The sequence below is a fragment of the Fundulus heteroclitus genome, chromosome 3 (genome assembly GCF_011125445.2).
Source record: "Fundulus heteroclitus isolate FHET01 chromosome 3, MU-UCD_Fhet_4.1, whole genome shotgun sequence".
In the NCBI taxonomy this organism is placed as follows: domain Eukaryota; kingdom Metazoa; phylum Chordata; class Actinopteri; order Cyprinodontiformes; family Fundulidae; genus Fundulus; species Fundulus heteroclitus.
The window spans coordinates 26,818,483-26,840,687 of NC_046363.1; the positions used below are offsets into that span (position 1 = coordinate 26,818,483).

A 22,205-nucleotide genomic window follows, 5' to 3' on the forward strand; every position below is an offset into this window, starting at 1 on the left:
CATCTTTGTGAGTCTGAGTGTTTTTGCTCTGCAGGCCATGTCTTTATGTGGACTTTTAATGGTACTACGGCTCCTTCGCAGAACATTTACTGTAAACAACTAAAATAATAAAACAGACAACTCCTCAGATAGTAGCTGTGCATTACAGCTAACTCTATTAGTGAAGGTTTCTTGTGAACAAGCTCATTCTAGATGGGAATTATTGCTGAGGAATTATTACTAGAAAAATAGTGTGAAAAAATTATTACAGATTCCTAATATTTTGTTTTTTTGTCACAGATCTGTGACAAAAACTGATCAGACTAATTTTTAACCCAATCAAAGATAACCTGAGTAAATACAAGAGTATTTTTTAACAATAATTTGATTTACTAGAGGACAAAAAACTATTCGAAACAACGTGGGGGTCCTATGTGAAAGAAATGACTCCCCCTTATTAATTGTGAATTAACTGGATAATCTCATTTCTCTTGCCACACCTAAGCCTGATTACTGGCGGACCTGTAGAATCAGAACCTGTCTTATAGCTTGAACTAGGCTAAAATATCTCAAAAAGCCCCGATCTAACACATTTATGAGATCTATCAGTCTGAAAAGGATTACAAATACTATAAAGGGGTTTTATTTAAAATAATATAAAGAGATGTACACAGCTTCTGGTGGGACTACATTCACATTTTCTGCATTACTAGAGACTCCCAAGTACACAATAAAATGTATTTAAGGGATTTTATTTGGAAGGTCAAAACCTCTCTGCTTACCACAAAGAACATATATGGACTCATCATATTTTCCAAAAAAAAAACATCTACATTATCCTCACCATGTTTTGAAAAATAGTCTGGATTTTTTGTATTTTTTTTTTTTGGAAGATGTGTTTATCTCCAGAGTGTGCTGGTCAGATATGATGGTGGGCTGGTCTGGGGCTGCTTTGCTACTTTAGGACAACCTGCTTTAATCAAAGGAACCCAGATTTCTGCACTTTATCAAAAAATCCTGAAGGAGAAAGTTTTGCCATCAGTTTTTGACCTTAAGCTGAACCGTATTTGAACAGCAGGACAATGACCTGAGGCTCACCAGCAAGTCCGCATCTAAATGGCTAAAATAAGCCCATGGTTTGGATAGTTTATTTTCTTTATTAAAGCAATCATATATTAAAAAATTGCATTTACCCAGGTTAACTTAGTCCAATATTAAAACAAAATCTTTGATCTGCAACATTTAAGTGTGACCAAACAGCAAAAAAACAAACAAACCTCTATTGAATGAAGAGTTAATTCCAGTGATGAGAAACGCCAACAAGACCTAATTGATATAACCTTATGCTGTCATTTGTTACTTAATAAGGTCAACAAAATTCATAGAGAGCTGTTCTTATCTGCATTTTACAGCCCCAGCTTTGACTCAGGCCTCACTTTGAGGAATACATTTAGTTACAGCACATTTATTAAAAGACAAATAAGTTTGTGTGAAAGTAGAACCAAAGCTGTCGTAGTTACTTTATTCATGAGTTTTTTATTGTCAGAAACCGAGGATTTAAAAAGGTTCAAAGCATGCAGAGGCAGAACAATTCAACATAATAGTGAACAATTAAATCCCATTTCTTCCAAAACAATGAACAGCTCATCAAACTCAGCCTCTAAATATACTCACTGACTAAGAAAAGTTGAGCTTCTGCAGAGTCATAGTCAAGCTGCATGTAGACGGCATGCTCAGAACTCGTACACAACCTTACATCAGTATTCATACCCCACCCTTGGTGCTTGATGGAGAAGTGGAAAACAAATGAGCAAATAAAATTCTGAAAACTGTATTGTGTTTTTGTACGTAGCCCGAAGTCCTCTAATGCATTTAGTGTGTTGGCTCCTACAGCGTGGAATCAGCTACAGTCTGAGCTCAAGATGTCGGAAACTATTTCATTGGACTTATTTTGAGCGGGGTTTTAAAGATAGACAACAAGCTTCTATGAAACAGTGTCACTGCTTTTAAATAGTTTTTATTGTTTTATATTTGTGCATTTTGTATTATAATTGGTTTTATTTTTGTAACCAGGTTGTAGTGTTTTTGCAGACTTCGACCCAGGTCCCCCTTGAAAATCAGATCCAGATCTCAACGGGGTTTACCTGGTTAAATAAAGTAAATAAAAAAAAAAATGCCCGCAAATAAATCACCCTAACTCCTTTAGAAAACAGAAAGATTTTTTACCTAAACTAACAAGCTGGACAGGGAGAGCAACTTTATTTAGAGAAACAGACAAGAAACTCTGGAGGAGCTGCAGAGATTTACTGCTCAGCTGGGAGAATCTGTTGACAGATTCTCTTTTCAGTGAAGACAAATTGGGTCTTCACTGAAAAGTGGAAAGGAAAAAGTCGTTGTTGAAAAAAGCTTTCTGGCCCACATGCAAAAATAATGAGCACACCATCCCTACAGTGAAACGTGGCGGTGGCAGCATCATGGTGTGGGGAATGCATTTCTACGTCAGGGCCAACAAAGCTGGTCAAAGATGATACATGGAGCCAAATGCAGGGCAATACTGGAATAAAACCTGCTAGAGGCTGCAAAAGACTAACCTGACCCTAGCCAGATGTTTTTCGCTCCGCCTAGCTTCACTCACATCCATCTGGGACCTCTCCATAGGAATTGCCTTTATTGAAGGCTGGGCCTTATCAAAAATCCTTGCATATGATTGGATAAGCCACTTGTCTGTCATCTTTATCGACGTGCTATTTCAACCACTCACACCGAAGCTAACCCGTGACACTGAGAGAGCGACGCAGGAAAAAAAATAAACTTTTTTTTTTTTATGTGTTTGCGGCTCTAGTGGCACGCGTTTTATTGACAGTGAGCTGACAGGAGGAGGGGGGAAGACAGGCGGCAAAGCGCCGCAGGTCGGAGTCGATCCCGGGCCGACCACATCGAGGACTAAAGGCCTCCTAATATGGTTCACGCTAACCACTCCGCCACGGGCGCGCCCCGGAAAACAAAACTTGCCAAATCTGGTCGGAGAAGGGCGAAAACATGGTTTCCACCAACAAAAGCCTTCAGAGGCGTTCTCTGATGTTCTTTTAATGAAACAATATTAGGTAGATTGGACAACACGGAAGAAATAGCAGCATCAATGTTAACGCTTGCTTCCTCAACGAGTCGCCGTTGCTATCAAAACAGTCTCACGTCACGGTCGCGTCTCCACTACGTCACATCTATGAAGCTCCAGCCCTGCGTCCTGATTGGCCAGACCATAAAATTGGTTGGAGAAATCACTCTCTATGGGCGATGTCCCAGATGTATGTGAGTGGAGCTAGGCGGAGCGAGACATACAGCTGGCATGAGTCAGGTTAGCAAAAGACTGCAGGCTGGGATGAAGGTTCTCCTTCCAGCAGGACAATGACCCTCAACATGCAAACAGAGCTGTAATGAAATGATTTACTGTAGACTAAAGTACATTCCTGCGATAAGATGGCCTAGTCAAAGTCCAGAACTAAATTGGGAAACATTTAGAATTTGTGGTAAGGCTTGTAAATGGACACATTCCCCTCCATCTAACCTGAGCCTGAGCTGTTTAGCAAAGATAAAGGTTTACATTGTGTACTACTTTGCGTTGATCTATTGTCTCATTAAAATAAGTTTGAAGTTCTAACGACGCACAATGTGGAAAACCATCAGGGGTTGTGAATACTTTTAAAAACTAGGCTGAAAACAATAAAAAGTATCGTAACTCAGTCATGCAGTCTAGTTAACAAATCTCCATGGTGGTGTGAATTCAGCAGTAAGGGGACTGTCTGTCCTTCAGGATGTCAGGAAACAGCCAGTCGTCCTCATGAGGCGGCGTTGGTACGGGACGATGCTGATGATGAGGAGGCGGAGGGGGAACGGGAAAAGACTGAGCCACACCTTCAAAGGGAGTGTGGTTCATGTTGTCTACCAGCATGCAGGAGCTCCCCTCCTGGGGAGGCCGGTGTGTCTGCAGCAGCCCTGCGACGCTGTACTCCTGGGAGGCCGTGTCTGTACTGTGGCACGACTGCTTCGGGTCGGCGTATTCACGCTCTCTCAGCAGATGTGAGCTCCTCGGGTCACTTTGGAAGTAGCCTGCAGCTCCTCCTCCTCGATCTTCACAGCTGTATTCATAGCTGCATCTGCACACCCCTTCGTCTGGATGAAAGTTTCCCAACCCGGTATAGTCGTCCGATAAGTCTCCGAGCGTAACGTCATATTCTGGGCAGGCTTCAAGCCCCGCATCCACCCGGCATGGACAAATACTTTCAAAGTAGGACTCTACATCCATGTGGCCCACTGAGTCCTTGTTGCCAACAGCGAAGAGCTCGGCTCTGTCAGCAGGACCACCGGTGACGGTCTCCGGGGCCTGAGTGCAGGCGGAGAGGTCTGTCAGTGTCTGAGCTGAGAAATCACAAGAGTCGAGAGACAACGGAGAGAGCGCCGGGGAGAAAGGAGGAGAATCGTCCTCGTTTTGGTCAAAAACAGTGAAGTCAGGGTGCGTTTGATTGCTTTCAGAGACGTCGCTGACCGGATTCATCAGGCTTTGGTACGTGGGATTTTCAGACTGAAGGAGCTCCGCCTCTTGGAAAATGTCGTTATCATTTAGGCCTGTCAACAAAGAGAGTTCAACAACTTTGTTCCTTCTCTTTTCTTTAGCTTGTCTCATCTTGCTTTGATGGTTCTTCTTCGCTGCGCGGCTGGATCTTTGGTGACGTTTCCAGAGATGTTTGTCCTCCGTCTGCTTCTGCTCCCTCGCCTCAGACGCTCCGCTCCTCGCCTTTGCGGCGTCCTCTGCTTCTACATCGACGGCGTACGGATCGGGATCTTGCGGTGTCTCCCTTCGGGACGTGGGACCTGCTGACTCCAGAGTCTCTTGGCTGTGTGGTAAAAGAGAGGATGGGGTTTTTTCTCCATCCTTGACATAAAGGGCTGACGCTAGCCGGTGGTTTGCTGCTTCTATGTCTGCAAACTTCCTGTAGAGAGAGAGAGAGAGAGAGAGAGAGATGGTGTCAGTACAGGAGAAATGCTGCGAGAGCAACAGCATTGAAGGATTCATTCCAGCGTTTCACTCTGGATAAAGCTATATACGCACCTCTGAATCATGTTGTGCAGGAAGCGGCGGTGGTTGACCTGCCGTTTGGATGGGCGGCTCTTGCGGGGCTTTTCAAGGGTCCGCATCATGTGACCCGCCGCGGATGTCACAAAGGTGAAGAGGTCGCGACCCCACGGGACGCCTCGCTCCAAACCGGGCTCGAGACTCACAGAGAAGGATGGTCGCATGGCTGAGAAATGCAAAACAGGATTTTTATGCAGTACTTTATGCTTTTCACTCAAGGAGCATGGTTGTTAGATCAAGACAAAAAAAAAGTTTACTTTATCAAAAGTGATGCAAAACAACAAAGAAAAACTGGTCAGAAATCTGCTGCTTCGTGGATGACTGTTGAGTTAAACAGTCATTCTGATTCAGTCCCAACATCATTCTGATCAGGATTTTAATTATTTTAAGTATTTATGTTATGCTTTTAACATCTGAAAAGCTTATCTACATCCATTGCTTGTAGTTAACCCAATAACAAGGCTGTCAAGAGGAGTGCCTCCCTTTATTAGTTGAAGCAACCACCGAGAAGGAGGATCTCTCCATTTAGAACTGGGCAATATGGCTTAAAATTTTTTCTTTAAACCAATCTAACTTTTAGTTTAACAAAAAGAAGCAAAGAAATCATTTGAAAACTTGCTTTTAGGTGAATCATCTCATCTTGGATTGACCTGAATTCAAAGTGTAACTAAATAGCAGCTGTGAAACACGCTTGTAAAACAAGATGGCGGCCCTGCCGTTGTAAACAATGAAAATATAACTAAATGTTTGCTGCTAGCGGTGTTACACAATGAGCCAAGAACAGGCTTCACACTAACTTTGAAAAAAAAAAGAGAGAACAAGTAAGTTAAAGTGTCTCCTCTCATTGTAAAAATAAGTGTTTCCTCTTTATAATATTTTGTCAGTATATTTTCTTAAATATATACATTCAGCTTTGCATGCTATTCTCTTCATGGAAGCCCAGTGACTGCATTGACAAAATAAAATCCAGATTTTACAAAATTATTCTTAAAAAATTTTAATAAATCGATTAAATCGATTTATCGCCCAGCCATGCCTCCATTAAATATATCTCTGTGGAAGCAGATACAGATACTGTATCACATTACATATTGTTAATTATTTGAGACTTTAAATACCCTGGTGAATAGAAAAGTATGGCTTCTGTAATGGATGGATGGATGGATGGATGGATGGATGGATGATTACCAAATGTGTAAATTAAAGATAAAAGTACTCTTTACTCTTTAAAGAGGTGGGTAGAGTAGCCAAAAACTGTACTCGAGTAAGACTAGCACTACTTCAACCTATTTTTACTCAAGTAAAAGTAAAAAGTTGTCAGCCAAGAAATTACTCAAGTAAGAATAAAAACGTATTCAGTGAGAAAGCTACTCAAGTACTGAATAACTAATAATAACAGCTGATGATTTACGTAATACTTAAAATTTATGCAGTCGGACAGACAGAAACACAAGGTTACGTGCAATTTCTGGTATTTTGAAGACAAAAGAAACACTAAATACTAAAGACAAAAAAACACTTTTCTAAGTCATTTTTTTCAACATTACATTTGAAAGCAACACTTACAGCAATTAATGTATATCCAGTATGTTAGAACAATGCAAAGTACTTCCAATGACAATATCTACTGTTTACTGTACGTTCATTTGACCTCCAAATGGCTCAATGAGCTCAACAGATAAAAAATAACATAAAAATAATAAAGCTTGTGTACAAACAAGAAGTCTCACTTTAACATAAACGCTACATTTTCGTCTCTGGTGCTTTTTAAACACATATGTTCTTTTATTCATGAAGTTACTCCCAGTAGGTGGAGTAGCCAGAAATTCTACTGAAGAGTAGCTATGCTTGAGTAATAATATAACTCAAGTAAAGGTTAAGCATGCAGTGCAGTAAAACTCCTAATTTTGTTCAAAAAGTTACTCAAGTAAATGTAACTGAGTAAATGTAACTAGTTACTACCCACCTATGTTTCTTTATAATTTACTGCTGCATCTGTATCCTAATTGCTGAGTGGGGGGGATGTTAAAACATTTTAGACAGACGCTAAAATAACAATGATTTTTTTTTTTTTTTTTACAGTACCAGATTAAAATCTGTGTCACGTGAAGAAAATTATAAAAAATTAAGTCAGAAAGGGGAGAACATTAAATAATGCTTAGTGAAAGGAATTTTAAATTGTTTCTAATTTATATCAGAATTGATTACAAAGGTTTAGATCCTTTTTCCAATAATAAACCATAATTGCTGCTTGTCGGGACTTTGAAGTAATCAACTGGTTCCCTTATATAGAACATTTTTGACCAATCTGTATAATATGATTGATTTTGACTTTGTAAAGTGCCTCGAGATGACATGTTTCATGGATTGGCGCTATATAAATAAAATTGAATTGAACTGAATAAATAAACTAGAAATCTATCCAGCTACTGTTGCTCCTCAAACCTTGTGACCTCTAAACAAAGTTGCTGAATACCAGCGCTTATGTTTCATGATGTGATGATAATTAGAAAAGCTTCTTACCTTTGTGCCTAAACGCTCCGCCGCTTGTTAGCAAGTCTCTGCAAGCTGCACTGACAGACAGAGGAGGTGGACAACTCCAGAGAGAGGTGTGGTTTCTGAACTGTTCATGTGTGTGTGTGTGTGTGTGTGTGTGTGTGTGTGTGCTCACAGATTAAGTCGAGAGTCATCGGTGCTCATTGCAGACGCACAAGCTCCCCTTTCTGCAGCAGCACGAATGGCATCCACGTTGACAACTTGACAGAGGAAGTGGGACACGATGAGAGGCTCCGAGGCGAAAGCAGCAATTATCTGAAAAGTCAACCGTTCGTGGAAGTGTGTGGGCACCAGCCTCATTGTGTGCTGCGATAAAAAGCCGCCTGGAGACACAAACGCAGCAGTTGTGGCCGTTAACAAGGCCTTAATTGGTTGGTTTAAACTCTGACCCCCCCCCCCCGCCCCTATTATCACATTTTTAGATGGAAGAGCTCAGATGGTTGCTACTGGCTTTAATTGATCTTTTCATTTCAATGCACCTTCCAAGTGCAGAGTTTTACATATCTATGGCAGCAGGTGGGTGTATGGGCCGTCCGCTTGAAAAGGAGGGAAACGCTGATTAGCACAATTGAAATGCATCAAAGTTTATCGTCAATTACTGATATTTTTCTTCAGTTTTATCCTTAGACGTGCGGTGTCTGGTTGCATTAAAAAAATACAATCCTGATCAAAGCAATAATTCTTTATATATATATAATCTCCATAAAGTTTTGTAAAGTTTTGTTAACCTTCCTGGGTTCCTTTAGCTAAACTGTTTTAATATAGTTGTACATAGTTTTCTTTGTGTTGATTCAAGTTGTATAAAATTTGATTGATTGCAATTGATTTTTTTTTTAGTTTGTGTAGATAGATAGATAGATAGATAGATAGATAGATAGATAGATAGATAGATAGATAGATAGATAGATAGATAGATAGATAGATAGATAGATAGATAGATAGATAGATAGATAGATAGATAGATAGATAGATAGATAGATAGATAGATAGATAGATAGATAGATAGATAGATAGATAGATCCTTTCAGCTCTGGCTTTACTTTAGACACTGTTTAGTCCAGATTCTTCAGTATTGTTGACCTCATCTGTTCTAAGTATGCCAAAAAAGAAACACCCCTTTACCTTCTCATAGAATTGGAACCAGCTTCAGTACTGTATTGTTTCATTATTATAAATAAAATAAAACCCAACTAAGCCCATTTTTGGCACTCAATTGTTGATCGTGTCATAAAAACCTGAGGAAATCTGGATAAAGAATAGATTCTCTCAATGGGAATTGACGAACAGTACCTCTTGACCCGCTCCATAACAAAAATAAATTTGCATGGTTTCTTACTTAAATGGACGATCTTGTAGAACTTAGACCCTCAGAGGAGAGAACAGCTGCTGCAGGAGTGGCATCTATTTATAGAGACGCCACGTGTGCTTCTGACCAGAAAGCTGCAGAGCCTCAACTTCAACACAATAACCTTACGGAAATAAAAATCTGTGGTAAGTCATGTCCAAACATACATGAATGTAACATAAAAGCTTGACAGTGTGATAGTGTGAGGCCGACGGTACTCCTGCTGTCTGCGACTCTACACATGTGCTGTTTTCCCACATTTCCCTGAGGGAGCTGATAAAAAGGTTTTATCACACATTTCTTACAACAGAGGCTACACTTTGACCCAGCAAAGGCACTTGTGTCACTCTCACACGTTCTCTTCTGGACTCCTCTATGTTCAGGAGAGCTAGTGGGAAAGTGTCGACGGCTTTTGGGGATTGAAGAAAAGACTGAGAGGAGCCAAACTAAGAGGTACATTTGGACTATAGATGACCTTTTTTCACAAGGCCATGGCTGTTTTCTGGTGCTGTTCTACATCCTCCTTTATTTTCACTCCATCTATAAAGATAAAGAAAGTTAGAAATCCTCCCCAGAAAACATGCAGGGAGACGGCAGGATTATTACCCTGAACCTTTGGGGCGGGGCTTTGTGGAGCGATTTTCAATTGGTTGAATATTCTCAGCATTATCTGTCAGTGATCTCGCCGTAAACTCCCTTACAGCTCATATTTTCCATTAAATTGAGCAGTAAAAGACTTTTAATCGTGAATGTGACGAGGTGCAAAGATGAAAAAATTTAGACAATAATATAGTTCACAATTAAAAAAAAAAACTTCCAAGTGGTATTTCTTGATGATAGATCAAAAAGACTTTTTTGCCTCAAACAATTATGGTAAAATCATTAGATTATTTTAACATGATGGTTGGAAACAGAATAAACATTTCTGCTTTCATGCTTCATACTTTTGCAGCGGTGCTCCATGAACATGTTACATGTGTTTAACACTTTGAAAATGTGTTTTGTAGTAACTATGGGGATTTTATTATGGAGATTTTTTTAACAGGCAGTCTTGTGTTGCCGCTAGCCTCAGACATTAAAGCTGCTGAAAACGTTATGATTACCCTTTATTTATATATACTTTGCTTTTAAAGAGGATTTTTCTTTAAAGTAGCCCTGGTACATGTATTTCTTCCGTCTTTCTAGAGTTTTTTTTTTATTTTATTTTTTATGGCTGTTCTTTGGATACCTTCCAAAAAAGAAGCACTATAGATGCATCAGAGTTACATCATATAAATTATGGAGTGAAGCAAATATAAAGAGTTTTTAAAAAAAAAAAAAAAAAGAAAGCTATTGCTTTATCACAGCGTTGTGTTCTCTCAAGACTGACACCTTTTTCCTGTTTCCTTCACACCTTCAACATCCGTCCTCAGCAGGCCGTAGGCTGAGGGGAACCAAAGAGGAGGAACCCCCCCCCCCCCAGTTACAACAAGAATGATTTACACTTTAAACCTTTAATCTGTTGGATCTTTAATAAACAGCACAGCCCATCAATCATAAACAAGAAGAAGCCCGGGTAAGACTGAGGGTTCAGGGGACTTCCTTTACCCCCGGTAACATTTCAGGGTAGCAAGCTAACAAGACACAAGACATTTAAGGGTGTAAATATTAACTCTGTCACTGAAAAGAGCCTGAAGAAGGAGCGCTTTGCCCCGGGAACCCGCAGCAACACTCAAAATCAGAAAAAGATTAGACCGGCTCTGCTTATTTATTACTTATTACTGGATGTGTGATTCAGATATTTATCCCGGTGGTTTACTCCTTAAAAATATCCACGACAATCATTTACCATTTCATGCAGATTTCTTTAAAGTGTTAACTGGGGGTGGGGGACTGGGGGACGGGGCGTGTCCCTCTTCCAGGCCTTTCTAGGCCGGTGGAATCCCAAAAATAAGAAAATATAATTTGTGTGGGAAGGAGCTGCGTATGGCGGGCGAAAAAACGGGCGTACCTGAGGAACTGTGGCTCATGTTTCCCTGTGAGGGACTGGCGACTTGTCCAGGGTGAACCCTGCCTCTCGCCCTAATTAATCCTGCAGGGATGAAGCTGTAGACAATTAATTGACCTTGACCTGATTATGTGGGCACATTTATTAATTAGCTGTCTTGGCTTCTGAAGGCAGAGGGTTAAACTAGATTTTATATAAGGGTAAAAGACTAAAGGTTTAGGGGCTGAATACAGATACATGCCACAAAACAGAACCACGTATCTCCACCCATCCTTTTTACACTTAATCTCTACTTTGTGTTGGTCTGTCAAATAAAATCTCAGTCAAACAGATGAAGGTTTGGGGTTTTATAATGACCACTGGGAGTGAATACTTATACAGGCTGCTGTATTTCAAGTGTTTTTAAAGTCCAACGTGTTCATTCTGGTCAGGTGTTCAGCCATGAACCGGGCCTGGGCCGTGTTTAAGGCTCGCCCGTACATCAGCAACGTTCTGGGATACACGGCGCTCTTTGCCTCCGCCGACCTCATCCAGCAGAGCGTCCTGGGTGGAAGTCCTGCCGCAGGGTCCGCGACGTCTGAGGGGTCGACTGGGATCGATTGGCGTCAGACAGCTCGAGTGGCGACCGTGGGGCTGTGTTTCCACGCCAACTTCAACTATCATTGGCTCAGAGGGCTGGAGAGGATGGTGCCAGGAGGCGGGGTGAAGGCGGTGACCAGGAAGGTGGTGCTGGATCAGCTGATTGCCGCTCCTGTCACCATCAGTGCTTTTTATGTTGGTAAGGATGCTCTAAAGCTTGTTCAAAGATGTATTGTGTTGGGTACTTTTAAAAGTCAGCATTTTATAGAAAATACCAAAAGAGAAAAGCATAAGTGCTCCACCAGTGCCTCTGTTTTAATGAAAGAACTAATCAATCTAACTAATTACACCCTACTGTTTTACACGATGCGTTACATATAAGTGGCTTTTCAAAACGTAAATGTTAACATTGCTCTGCAGTGAGAATGTTCCTGGGTTTTCAAGTTCTTCCAGTGCATGCATGGGTTCTCTCTGGTTACTCCTGCTTCCTCCCACTGTCCCAAACAAATATCATTATCAGCTAACTGGTTCCTTCTTACAGCCCAAAGGTAGGAATGCGTGCAGAGTTGTCTGTCCTGTGTTTCTGTAGTGACCCGTGACCCCTTAAGATTGTAAACCAGCCTTCCAGTAAATGCACTGCAGCTGAATTCTGCATTACTTCAATAAACCCTATTTTCATTGAATACTCGCCATTCATTGGATGCTGATCCCTGTTTTGCTGCTAATCATGCTAAAAGCTGCTGCTAATCATGGATTATTTGGAAATGATATCCAACCTTAGAAAATTCGTAATTATTGCATTCTTGGATATTTTTTGCTTTCCCTGTTTGTCCATTTTTGTGGGATTTTTTGTCAGATTTCAGAGGCCAATGCTGATAATTATTGAGCATTTGAACTCCTTTTTCTCCAGGTTTTATTAGTTTATGTTTAGATTGGTGGAACAACAGTCCTACGTACATTCACAGATTGTTGGAAAATGAGAAGCCCTAATTTTTCACCAAGAAAAAAGCCAATTATTGAATGGATGTCTTAGTTGAGAAATATAAACAAATAAGATAAGATACGATAAGATAGGCTTTATTGAACTCACAATGGAGAAATTCACTTGCCACATCGGTTCATACAAAAAGGTGTGAAAGGTATGAAAGGTGAATCTTCATATATACAATGGATCAAAAAGGATACAAAAAAAAAGATACAAAAAGAAAAAGGAGTGGGCATATGATGTCTTATTTACATACATAGTGATCTATATGTATATAAACATATGTATATATATATATATATATATATATATATATATATATATATATATATATATATACACGCTTAGATACATATGTATCTACACGTATATATGTGCATATACATTTGTGTATATATTTGTGCATACATACATTCATGTGTACTGACATACTAGTCAATGAGGGTTTGCTTCATTTGTTCATTAGGTTAAACAAACTGTTTTACTGCTTATCAGACTTCTCTCTTTTACCAGCACAGGGAAAAAAAAGTACTTTTCAACGCTGCCTGACTGGATATATACAAACAGAGTTGTATAATTTTATACTGACCAACATCCCGCAAATCTGGCCAGCTCATTAAACAGCATATCATGCGACGTTCATCTCTAAACCAAGTGGGCAAAGTTCTATTTCTGAAATAGTCGTATTTCATTATCTACAGCTCCCTCAGTGCTTGTTGGCACCCCTGGTAGAGATGCTTGAAAAGCTTTAAAATGAATTCACCTTTAGTGGTGAAGCACAATCTCACGCTGAATAGTTTAGAAGATCCAACCTTTAATTTGAGTTCATTTATTCAGCGTGAAATTCCCACACCAGGAATTAATCTCTCACCATAGTCGACGGTGACACACTTATTAGAACACCGAATAATTTCCATTAATTAAATGTCCCAGAAAACCTTTTTTTTTACAGTTTCTGCTTTACTTTTTTTTTTTTTTTTTTTTGCTACTCTTCAAAATCAGAAAGGAGAGAGAACAAGCCATTAAAGCTCATATTTAAAAAAAAATTATTGGGATTTATGTAATTTTCCGATTATAAATAAAGCCAAAAAAATGACAGAAGCAAAGTTGAAGGGATGTCAGTGGAGCTTCTTCATCCGCTGATTTCTGTTCATGGGCACAATGGTCAGGTGACGCGTGTCGTTTTATAGGTAATGGTCTTTAAACAAAGGTTATTTTTAAAGCACTTTTCAGGCTTCAGTGTCCAAGGAGACAGTTCGTCTTTGACAGAGAGAAATATTTACACGACTAATCAGATCAGTGATGAGATGCCTAAAATTGTAAAGAGCGTTTAAAGAATGAAAACCTCTGCTTTACAGCTTCATGTCACAGATGCTAGCATGCTGCTGCCTTTTTATCTTGAAATGCGAAATTAATTGAGATCTGAATTAAAACATCAATCATATTGTTGGACTATAAGGTTAAACAAGGGAGCCTCAGCAATGGACTATTTTATTCTATATACTTAAAGGAATATATGCAGATATGTGTGTAAGAGGGTGTTTTTTGTTGTTAATTGTATTGGTTATATGGCAGATATACCTCTGTAAAAATACAATAAAAACATTGTTGGGAAAAAAAAACATTAATCATATTACATATTTATCTCTGTTTTTGTTAAAAAAAAGTTGCTGTTCATGGTTACATTTTTGCATTTTTAGAAGCATACTATTAACTAAAATCTCAATTCAGTTTCTAATGGAGCATCTGAATGTTTTGAATGTTTCTGATGGCCAGTGAATGATTTTGAATGATTAAATTAGTAACTAAATGGTCCTGTGTATCATTCAGGTTTAAGTTTATTAGAAAACAAGGACGACCCACTCGAAGACTGGCGACAGAAATTCTGGACGTCTTATAAGGTAAAAAGAAAATGTATATTTGGTTTTATATATAAACTAAGATAAAAGTGTGCTTAATAAGTACTTAATTAAATATACACTGCATTAAATCTGTCTACCCCTGCAGGCTGGAGTGGTGTATTGGTCAACAATGCAGGTGAGATCATTTGTTTTCCTTTAGATATTTACTTTAAGAGAATTGTACACAGGACATTAACTTTTCACCCATGCTTCCTTCTCAGGCCGTGAACTTTGCCTTTGTGCCGCCTGTGGCTCGCACTGCGTTTGTGGGAGGAATCGCTCTGACTTTCACCATCTTTCTGTGTCATCTCAGACAGCAGCACAGACAAAAACCCGAATAAACTTCAGAGGTTCACTTTTCTAAGACATTCTTGTAAGATAATGGCATTACTGAAGCTGGTTTAAAGGGGTGATTACATATTCTCCGTGGAAACTTTAACACATCTATGAATCAGCTGATCTTCTCTGACTAAGTTGTTTATTCTGAGATGTCAACAACCAAAAAATTAAAAGAATTCAGAAATGTTTGACCTGAATTTATTTACTTTTTGCTGTTCCTGTTGCTGTTAAACTTAGTGAACATGATTTCTTGCAGCCAGAAGGGAGTTTGGGTTGTAATATATGTGATGCCTTCCTCTCCTGTGCACACATGTAGTTTTTTTCTTCTCCATAAACACAAAAGCTTTTAAATTTTTATTTTAACACACTCTACTTTATTTTACCTTGTAATGCCTTAACATGATTATTGAGGTTTATTCTGTTTATATTTTCAGTTAAATTCATTGTAATTTGCTGATATTACAACCAACAGACTCCAAACACAGCAGCCCCAGCCCCTTTCTCTGATCTCCAGGGACTTTCATCATGTCTCCCTGTTCTCCACTCTCCCCACCTTTAAACGAGTATGTTACCTGCCACACCTGACAGCAATAAAACACTGCTGGACTTGTTCTATGGAAACAACAAGGAGTCATACAGCTTGTCACCTCCCCTAGAGGGGCTTGGATCACAACCTCCAAGCCCGGGTGGCAGGTACACCTAGTGGCAAAGTAAAAGGCAAATGGTAACATGCATTTATATATATATATAAAATTTGAATGTGGCCTTAAACAAAATTTTATTTAAAAGCAGCTTAAATATTATTCTTTTCATATGGTATTTTTAATCTGACAAACTGGTATTAGTGGAATGCATATTTTAATCTACTCAATATACTATAATATATACACTATGTATATATACTGGACAATGTGAACAATGAAATTATCAATATAAAGAAATATACAAATTTATACATCACTTTTTGATTATATATATATATATATATATATATATATATATATATATATATATATATATATATATATATATATATATATTGATCATCATTAGTGATTACAATTTTTTTATTTCATTGGCATAATAATGGTCTAACACACATGTAATACATTTCATTTATTTTTATTTAACAGGGACTGTACACATGAATGAACATTTGTGTAAATGTAAATGTCGCTATTAGCGCTACAAAGCAAATTTTCATATGCTGTCCCTCTACCTGGTGTATAAGGTCAACAAATATTAAAAGTTCAAGCATTTAGTAAAAGACAAAAGCAGACAACAAATCTCAAAGTTCATACTTTTTGTACAACATAAAAAACCTTGTACATAAACTAATCAAAAGCCCAGACCCACTTCCCCCACTCAACTGAATGAGAAAGTTAGCATTAAATCACATAGTTCGAGACAGTAACATTTAGACCTTAATTGCTAACATATACATAAAAAGAATATTGGGGCAAGGGCAGGGCCTGTAGCTCCAAAGACAAAAACTATAAAAAGGGTAATAAGGAAAAGTTTATTATTTACAAGGTTGCATGTGTATGAAAGAGACCTAGACTGAATGAGGACATTGTTGGTTGATTTAAGCCAATTTGTAATTTTTAGGATAAATTTTGTACATTCTCTTATAGTGAATAGAATACTATTCCAGATATTACAGCCCTTTACTGAAAGAACATTCTGCCCGTAGGTGGTCCGTCTATAAGGCACTTTACAGTCTCCTCTTACCACAGACCTAGTGACTCTGCCTGAAGTAGATTTCAATTTTAGAAATGCTCTTAATGGTGACAGTGCAAGTCTGTGGATTATTTTGTATATATTACAAGTAAAGAAAAAAGTTAAATTGTCATCAAAGTTAAGAAGATTGCAATGTTGTAAAATCAAACAATGGTGGTAAAAAATTGGTTTTCTGGCAAAAATGTTTAATGCTCATTTGTATAATATTTATCTGTGGTTTCATTTATGAGATCAAATGAAATCAAAACTCTCCAAGTTCTCTGGTTCACAGCAAATTACACTACACACCGCTGGAGGCTCCATCCTCACATTATCAACCGGAAAGCGAAAGCTCTGTAGCCAATCAGAAGGCCGAGATTTCAGAGCGTTGTGTTATCGCGAGACGTTGTCTCTTCCTTCTCCCTTTTCGCTCTGAATCCAAGATGGTAGGTACAGCTACCAGATATTGTTAAACGGGATAGCTTTTATATCCACTGTCATCCTCTTGATTAAACCATCATATGTTGTTGATTTGTACATAAACATACCCCGAAGATATTCAGTGCTGTAGCATCGCTTTTATTTTAAGTAATTTGTCCATGTAATCCATATTAGCATATCTTCTTCGGAACCTACAGCGATGCGGCTTTAAGTCATGCTACTGACTCGAAGTTAGCGGTCAAAGCTGTTCTGAAGGCGCAATATTACTTTAAAACTCGGTTTACTAGTTTGTTTATGTTTAGTTGCTTTCAAAAGTACAAAATTGAGCGAAGTGATATATTATAGCGTTTCTCTGCTGTTGGTATGGCTGATAGCTGTGCGCTGTAGCGTCAACGTGTGAGCTAGCTCCAGCTAGCTAACCGACTGAGATCTGTATTATGACTGAACTGTTTGCTCCGTGTAGTTTTTGGTCTAATGGGAAAGTAGTACGGCGTCGTATAAATTAATGGAGCTTACATGCGAGAGAATAACCTGATATGAAAACTTTGTGTTGCATCTCACTCGTATTCTTGTTATATTTTCCAGGGAGTCGACATCAGGCACAACAAGGACCGCAAGGTTCACAGGAAAGAGCCAAAGAGCGAGGATATCTATCTGAGGCTCTTGGTTAAGGTAAACATGTGTATACTTTTATCCCCTCTTTGAAACAGTGTCAGCACTGTTGGTTAGTTGTGCTTAAGGTTTTGCGTTTATATCTTGTGAATGCCATCTTCTGAAGCTGTCAGCTAATTGTCATGTCGGTGTCTCACAGCTCTACAGGTTCCTGGCCCGCCGCACAAATGCTCCCTTCAACCGGGTGGTCCTGAGGAGGCTGTTCATGAGCAGGACCAACAGGCCCCCCATCTCCATCTCCCGCCTGGTCAGTCCCAGATAGTTTAGAAGTTATTAGCTTAATTGTGAAGCCAGGGTTTTGTGGATGGTTACTTTTTATGTTCAGAAATGGCTGGTTTTTGCGTCTAATTTTAGTCACAGGGCTGTGAATGAGGATTTTTGCTTAGAAACCCGATAAGGTCCGCTGAAGTTGGGCACATGAAACTTCTATCTACTCTGAAAATTAAATATTTTTTAAAAAGCCTCTTGCAAACGGATATTTATTAAAAAAAAAACTCACACCTGTCTTGCTTGCCTTATTGTTGCTGTTAACCAAACGGTCATCGTTTTCCAACAGCAAGAAAAAGTTCTCTAAGGGTATTGGTAGCATTTTTTTAATGAAAGAGTCAATAGCTTACCTGCTGCAACATTCTTTGCTTTTCTTTAGTTTCAAGCTGACAGACTAAGTTCAAGATCAAAGCACTTTTTTTTTTTTTACTATATAGAGAAAAGTTCAAAAGCACAAATGTGATACAGTTCATGCAAGCGTAGTTTGAATTAACTTTTTTGAAATATTACATAATTTTAATTTACTTGAGTCCTATGTGGCCCAGGTCTGATAGTAGCTGTCCGTGTGGAACATATTATGTATCAGCAGCTACAGCATCTCAGGTGACCAGCAGAAAATGCTGTGATGGAAGAGAAAAGCCGTATTAAACGCAAAATTTGATTTAGTCTGGTGTGCTACAATGATTTTCAGATGTTTGGAGGGAGGGCTATGCTAACATTTGTTTGATTTAAATTGACATTGAAAGAGTGACAGATTACTTTTTAATGTAAAGAGGAAAAACTTGCAATTGATCATTGTTACCCATTTTGCCCACACTTACACATGTATATGTTTCCCCTCTCTGTTTTTGTGTGAAATGTCGCTGTAATCCGTTTTCCAGTCACAAATTAAAGTTTGCCTGCTTTGTCTCCCAACCAGATCCGTAAGATGAAGCTGGCCGGCCGTGATAACAAAGTAGCGGTTGTTGTGGGAACGGTCACTGACGATGTCAGGATTCAGGACATCCCCAAGCTCAAGGTGGGTCTTCTTAGAAGAAAGCTGAATTTCCTTGGATTTAACGTTAGAAAGGCCCGTTCACTGTCTGGCGTTCTTCAATGTTGAATGGAGTGTTCTCGCAGATCCTTCCTCTTTGCAGCTGTTAGACTTTATAACCATCACTGCTCCCAACAAACTCATTACGTGTTTAAATCTGTGCTGTTTCTGCACAATTGTACACATCTTTCATTTTTTTCAAGCTACAGTATTTCTTATAAATTTGTCTTTACGCTACAGTCTAGTCTCCATTTTGTCCTTTGTCCTACCTTACCTTTGTGTGAATGCATGCTTCCACTTCAATGTCACTTTGCTGTTCATACACCTTAATTTTCCCTCTGTGGGACAATAAGCAGATTGTAGCGTAAGCCTCTGAAATTCTGCGTTTCGTTCTTCAGATCTGCGCTCTCAGGGTGACCGACGGCGCCCGCCGCAGGATCCTGAAGGCTGGAGGTCAGGTGATGACATTTGACCAGCTGGCTTTGAGTTCTCCAAAAGGACATGGCACAGTGCTGCTGTCAGGTAACCGAGCCGCTCTTATGTCACGCTGCAGTCTACCAAATTAGTCTGAGAGGCACTATTAATTAGAACAGTTGTATAAAAACTGGATCAGTCACAAAACGGTTTCCTGAAGTCATTTCATGATTTTGCCAAGTAGTCCATAAAGTGACGACCTGGACCATTTTCTTGATTCCATCCAAAATGTCTATTGTAAATTGACTGGATACCAGATATCTGCATTATTTTAATCTTAAATGATCCTGAGAAATGCTGATGGCTCATTTTTCTCAGGGTTTCTAATTTATCTTTTATAAGTCTATTAAGGTGAGAATTTCCTTTGTCCGGAAAGGAAATTCAGATGGAAAGGTCTGGTTTTTCTAGTTTTTGATTTTTATTAAATAACAATAGTCTGTTTATTGAACAAAGTTGCAAAAGCACAATTCTTCTTTAAATTTTCATTAGAAAATTTGGTGTTTAAAGTGGACTAACTGCTTTAAGGAATCTGCAATTAGTTTAAGATGCTCCATATGTTTGATATTTCCAAGAGTTAATTTTGAAATAACGAAATCTGTTGTTCCATAAAAGCTGAGAAATGGCCCAATTTCCACACTCGTAGAATCTGAAGCTAATTCTGACCTGCAGATGAGACCCATCTACTAAATCAGGTTCAATGTTAATACTTATTGAAATATCCAGAATGGTCTAAAAATGCTGAAAATTTAGACATTTGAGTTCGGAGAGTTTGAAGTTTTTAAATAGAAAAGGGAGAAAATGACAAATTTGATCAGATTTTTTCATTTCTTATAAAAAAAAAATCCCTTTTTTTTTACATAAAACTTGAACTCATTTGACTTTGTCTGATTTAAGTTGGCACACTGCTCTGTTGACCAGTTCTGTTGCTCCGAGCAATCCATGGCGAATGAGGATCTTTTTAATTTGGTTAAAGTATTGCAAGATTGTGTCAAAGCTTGGTGTTAAGCAGCCGGATGAATCAAATTTAAGCATGAACGATTGCAAATATTTTTCTTTGTTTCTATGTTGCTTTATTGGTTCTTGTTGTGTTTTTTTGTTGCCTTTTGGGAGTTTGTTTTTCGACTCTTAAGGTCAAAAGGAATTAAAGTTGCTCCTTGTTGCGTTCTGCATTTCTCCATTAATTCTGGCAGACTTTGTAAATTAAGTTTGAGATTTTAGAAAGTTTACTGATCGTTTGTTTGGTGCTAAATACTTTTTTTTTTTTTTTTTTTTCCTCCAGGGCCACGCAAAGGCAGAGAGGTGTACAGGCACTTTGGAAAAGCTCCTGGGACCCCTCACAGCCACACCAAGTATGTATTCACAGAACATTAAACCTAATCAGCAATAGGCAACACAATTTACCAACCAACATGTTTTTGTTTTACTTTTAGTTATTGTATCATGAAACAGTGATTTAAAAAAATCCCATTTCACTACATATCACTAATTAAAATACAAAGTTGAAGACTTCCTGTCGTCAAAATAGTTTCAATTTGAATTATGTCCATGTGACACTGAGGATGGAGAACAGAAAGATGTTTTTGCTCTAAAAGTATACACTGTATCATGTCCTGCCTGATGGGTGTAACTTTTACATTCTCACATTGTTTCTATAAAACAGAAACAACAAAAGTGTTTACTTTATTGTAATTTAGTTATTACTTTATAGAAGGACTTAAAAAAAATGCGTACTTGAGGAAGTTCATCATAAAAGACTTGACCTCTGTAAAAAAAAAATACATTTTCTAGACGGTTTCCCCTTTTTTGTTCAGTCCAATATTGAAAGTTTTAGTTGAAAACCCCACATCTAGCTGTGTCGGTACATCTATCTGGTTTTAGCTCAGCTGGATGCAGCTTTCCAGCTGCATTTCCCAAAATGCCTCTAAAATAGGGAGTTTTTCCCCAATGAACATGTTCTTACATTTTGAGCACTGAATTAACATGAACCGGAGAATTATAAAATTTGTCAGATTTAGTTTTGTACCACAGCTCTTTCAGGTTCAAAATGGAGCTGTCTGTTAAGGGAAGTTTGCTGCCAGCTATGCTCCGTTCGGTTTCTGTATGGGGAGGTTTTGAACCCGCTCAGTTATTATCTAGAAGATTCTGCTTATGGACTTTTAGGGAATGTGGTTCAATGCGTCTAATGCAGATGTTCCAGCTGGAAGTTACTGTTTTGCATTGATCAGGGATTACAATCTCCTGTGTTTTCTACAAATTGACTAATCTAAACAGGGTTTAGATGCTCTGTCACTGAAAATTGGGACATAAAAACTGAAGCACTGGGGGGGTATGTAGTTATTTTGGCTTCATTGGGGGGTCCTAATCTGTCAAATGAGCCAAATGAGGATTAAAACCAAAATGGGAATGGGGAGTTGTGAAAAGTTTACAGCAAATGTACAGGGTTATGAGAGCTCTGCATTTTTTTAAGTGCTATGGTTTGAATACACTGTATGAAATGTTTTCTCTACTGGTATGGATAGGGCTCCCCCACACATGGAGATACTGGTTTACTGGAACAGAGATTATTTGAGCTTTTGATTTGTCCCAGTTGTGTTTTTCATAAATGTAATTTTTATTCTGTCTTCTCCTCCAGGCCCTATGTTCGCTCCAAGGGCAGGAAGTTCGAGAGAGCCCGTGGTCGCAGGTCCAGCCGTGCTTACAAGAACTAGTCTGTTTTTGTTTTTTCATGCAATCTGACAAATAAAAAGATTGGCTGTCCAAAAAAAAAAAAAAAACGCTGCTTTGTTTCTGCCTTATT

General features: G+C 38.6%; 3 protein-coding genes across 8 annotated transcripts; 2 read left to right on the forward strand and 1 right to left on the reverse strand.

Annotated features, from left to right (window-relative positions):
• Nucleotides 1–3,712: 3,712 nt before the first annotated feature.
• LOC110368719 lies at nucleotides 3,713–9,075 on the reverse strand. Of its 3 annotated transcripts, XM_036134653.1 has the most exons (4): nucleotides 9,003–9,075; nucleotides 7,782–7,989; nucleotides 5,087–5,276; nucleotides 3,713–4,967 (listed from the first exon to the last, which is right to left on the reverse strand). In XM_036134653.1, exons 2-4 carry the CDS (start codon nucleotides 7,798–7,800, stop codon nucleotides 3,761–3,763), a joined length of 1,416 nt encoding a protein of 471 aa, XP_035990546.1. In that variant the 5' UTR covers nucleotides 7,801–7,989; nucleotides 9,003–9,075; the 3' UTR covers nucleotides 3,713–3,760. The 3 variants fall into 3 exon arrangements, with proteins under 3 accessions (XP_035990546.1, XP_035990539.1, XP_021173808.2); XM_036134646.1 differs by lacking the exon at nucleotides 9,003–9,075 and having other exon boundaries at nucleotides 7,782–8,055; XM_021318133.2 differs by lacking the exons at nucleotides 7,782–7,989; nucleotides 9,003–9,075 and adding an exon at nucleotides 7,634–7,762.
• Nucleotides 9,048–15,522, forward strand: si:ch211-120k19.1 (Mpv17/PMP22 family protein). 4 transcript variants are annotated; one of them, XM_012865694.3, is made up of 6 exons: nucleotides 9,048–9,157; nucleotides 9,322–9,464; nucleotides 11,430–11,776; nucleotides 14,393–14,463; nucleotides 14,570–14,599; nucleotides 14,685–15,522. In XM_012865694.3, exons 3-6 carry the CDS (start codon nucleotides 11,440–11,442, stop codon nucleotides 14,802–14,804), a joined length of 558 nt encoding a protein of 185 aa, XP_012721148.2. In that variant the 5' UTR covers nucleotides 9,048–9,157; nucleotides 9,322–9,464; nucleotides 11,430–11,439; the 3' UTR covers nucleotides 14,805–15,522. The 4 variants fall into 4 exon arrangements, with proteins under 4 accessions (XP_012721148.2, XP_035990557.1, XP_035990569.1 ...); XM_036134664.1 differs by having other exon boundaries at nucleotides 9,088–9,157; nucleotides 9,395–9,464; XM_036134671.1 differs by lacking the exon at nucleotides 9,048–9,157 and adding an exon at nucleotides 9,223–9,295 and having other exon boundaries at nucleotides 9,395–9,464.
• A 1,306-nt stretch (nucleotides 15,523–16,828) lies between these two features.
• Nucleotides 16,829–22,182, forward strand: rpl18 (ribosomal protein L18). The gene is made up of 7 exons (XM_021318117.2): nucleotides 16,829–16,967; nucleotides 17,548–17,634; nucleotides 17,774–17,881; nucleotides 18,821–18,919; nucleotides 19,333–19,456; nucleotides 20,688–20,757; nucleotides 22,041–22,182. Exons 1-7 carry the CDS (start codon nucleotides 16,965–16,967, stop codon nucleotides 22,114–22,116), a joined length of 567 nt encoding a protein of 188 aa, XP_021173792.1. The 5' UTR covers nucleotides 16,829–16,964; the 3' UTR covers nucleotides 22,117–22,182.
• The last annotated feature ends 23 nt before the right edge of the window (nucleotides 22,183–22,205 follow it).

Excerpts from the sequence above, each read along its gene's own strand:
- LOC110368719 (XM_036134653.1), bottom strand. Across the intron at positions 4,968-5,086 it reads CTGCACAACATGATTCAGAG|GAAGTTTGCAGACATAGAAG; the intron begins GTGCGTATATAG and ends CTCTCTCTACAG.
- si:ch211-120k19.1 (XM_012865694.3), top strand. The coding sequence starts at position 11,440 with ATGAACCGGGCCTGGGCCGTGTTTAAGGCTCGCCCGTACATCAGCAAC. Across the intron at positions 11,777-14,392 it reads CATCAGTGCTTTTTATGTTG|GTTTAAGTTTATTAGAAAAC; the intron begins GTAAGGATGCTC and ends TGTATCATTCAG. Across the intron at positions 14,600-14,684 it reads TGTATTGGTCAACAATGCAG|GCCGTGAACTTTGCCTTTGT; the intron begins GTGAGATCATTT and ends CTTCCTTCTCAG.
- rpl18 (XM_021318117.2), top strand. Across the intron at positions 17,635-17,773 it reads ATCTGAGGCTCTTGGTTAAG|CTCTACAGGTTCCTGGCCCG; the intron begins GTAAACATGTGT and ends GGTGTCTCACAG. Across the intron at positions 19,457-20,687 it reads TGGCACAGTGCTGCTGTCAG|GGCCACGCAAAGGCAGAGAG; the intron begins GTAACCGAGCCG and ends TTTTTCCTCCAG.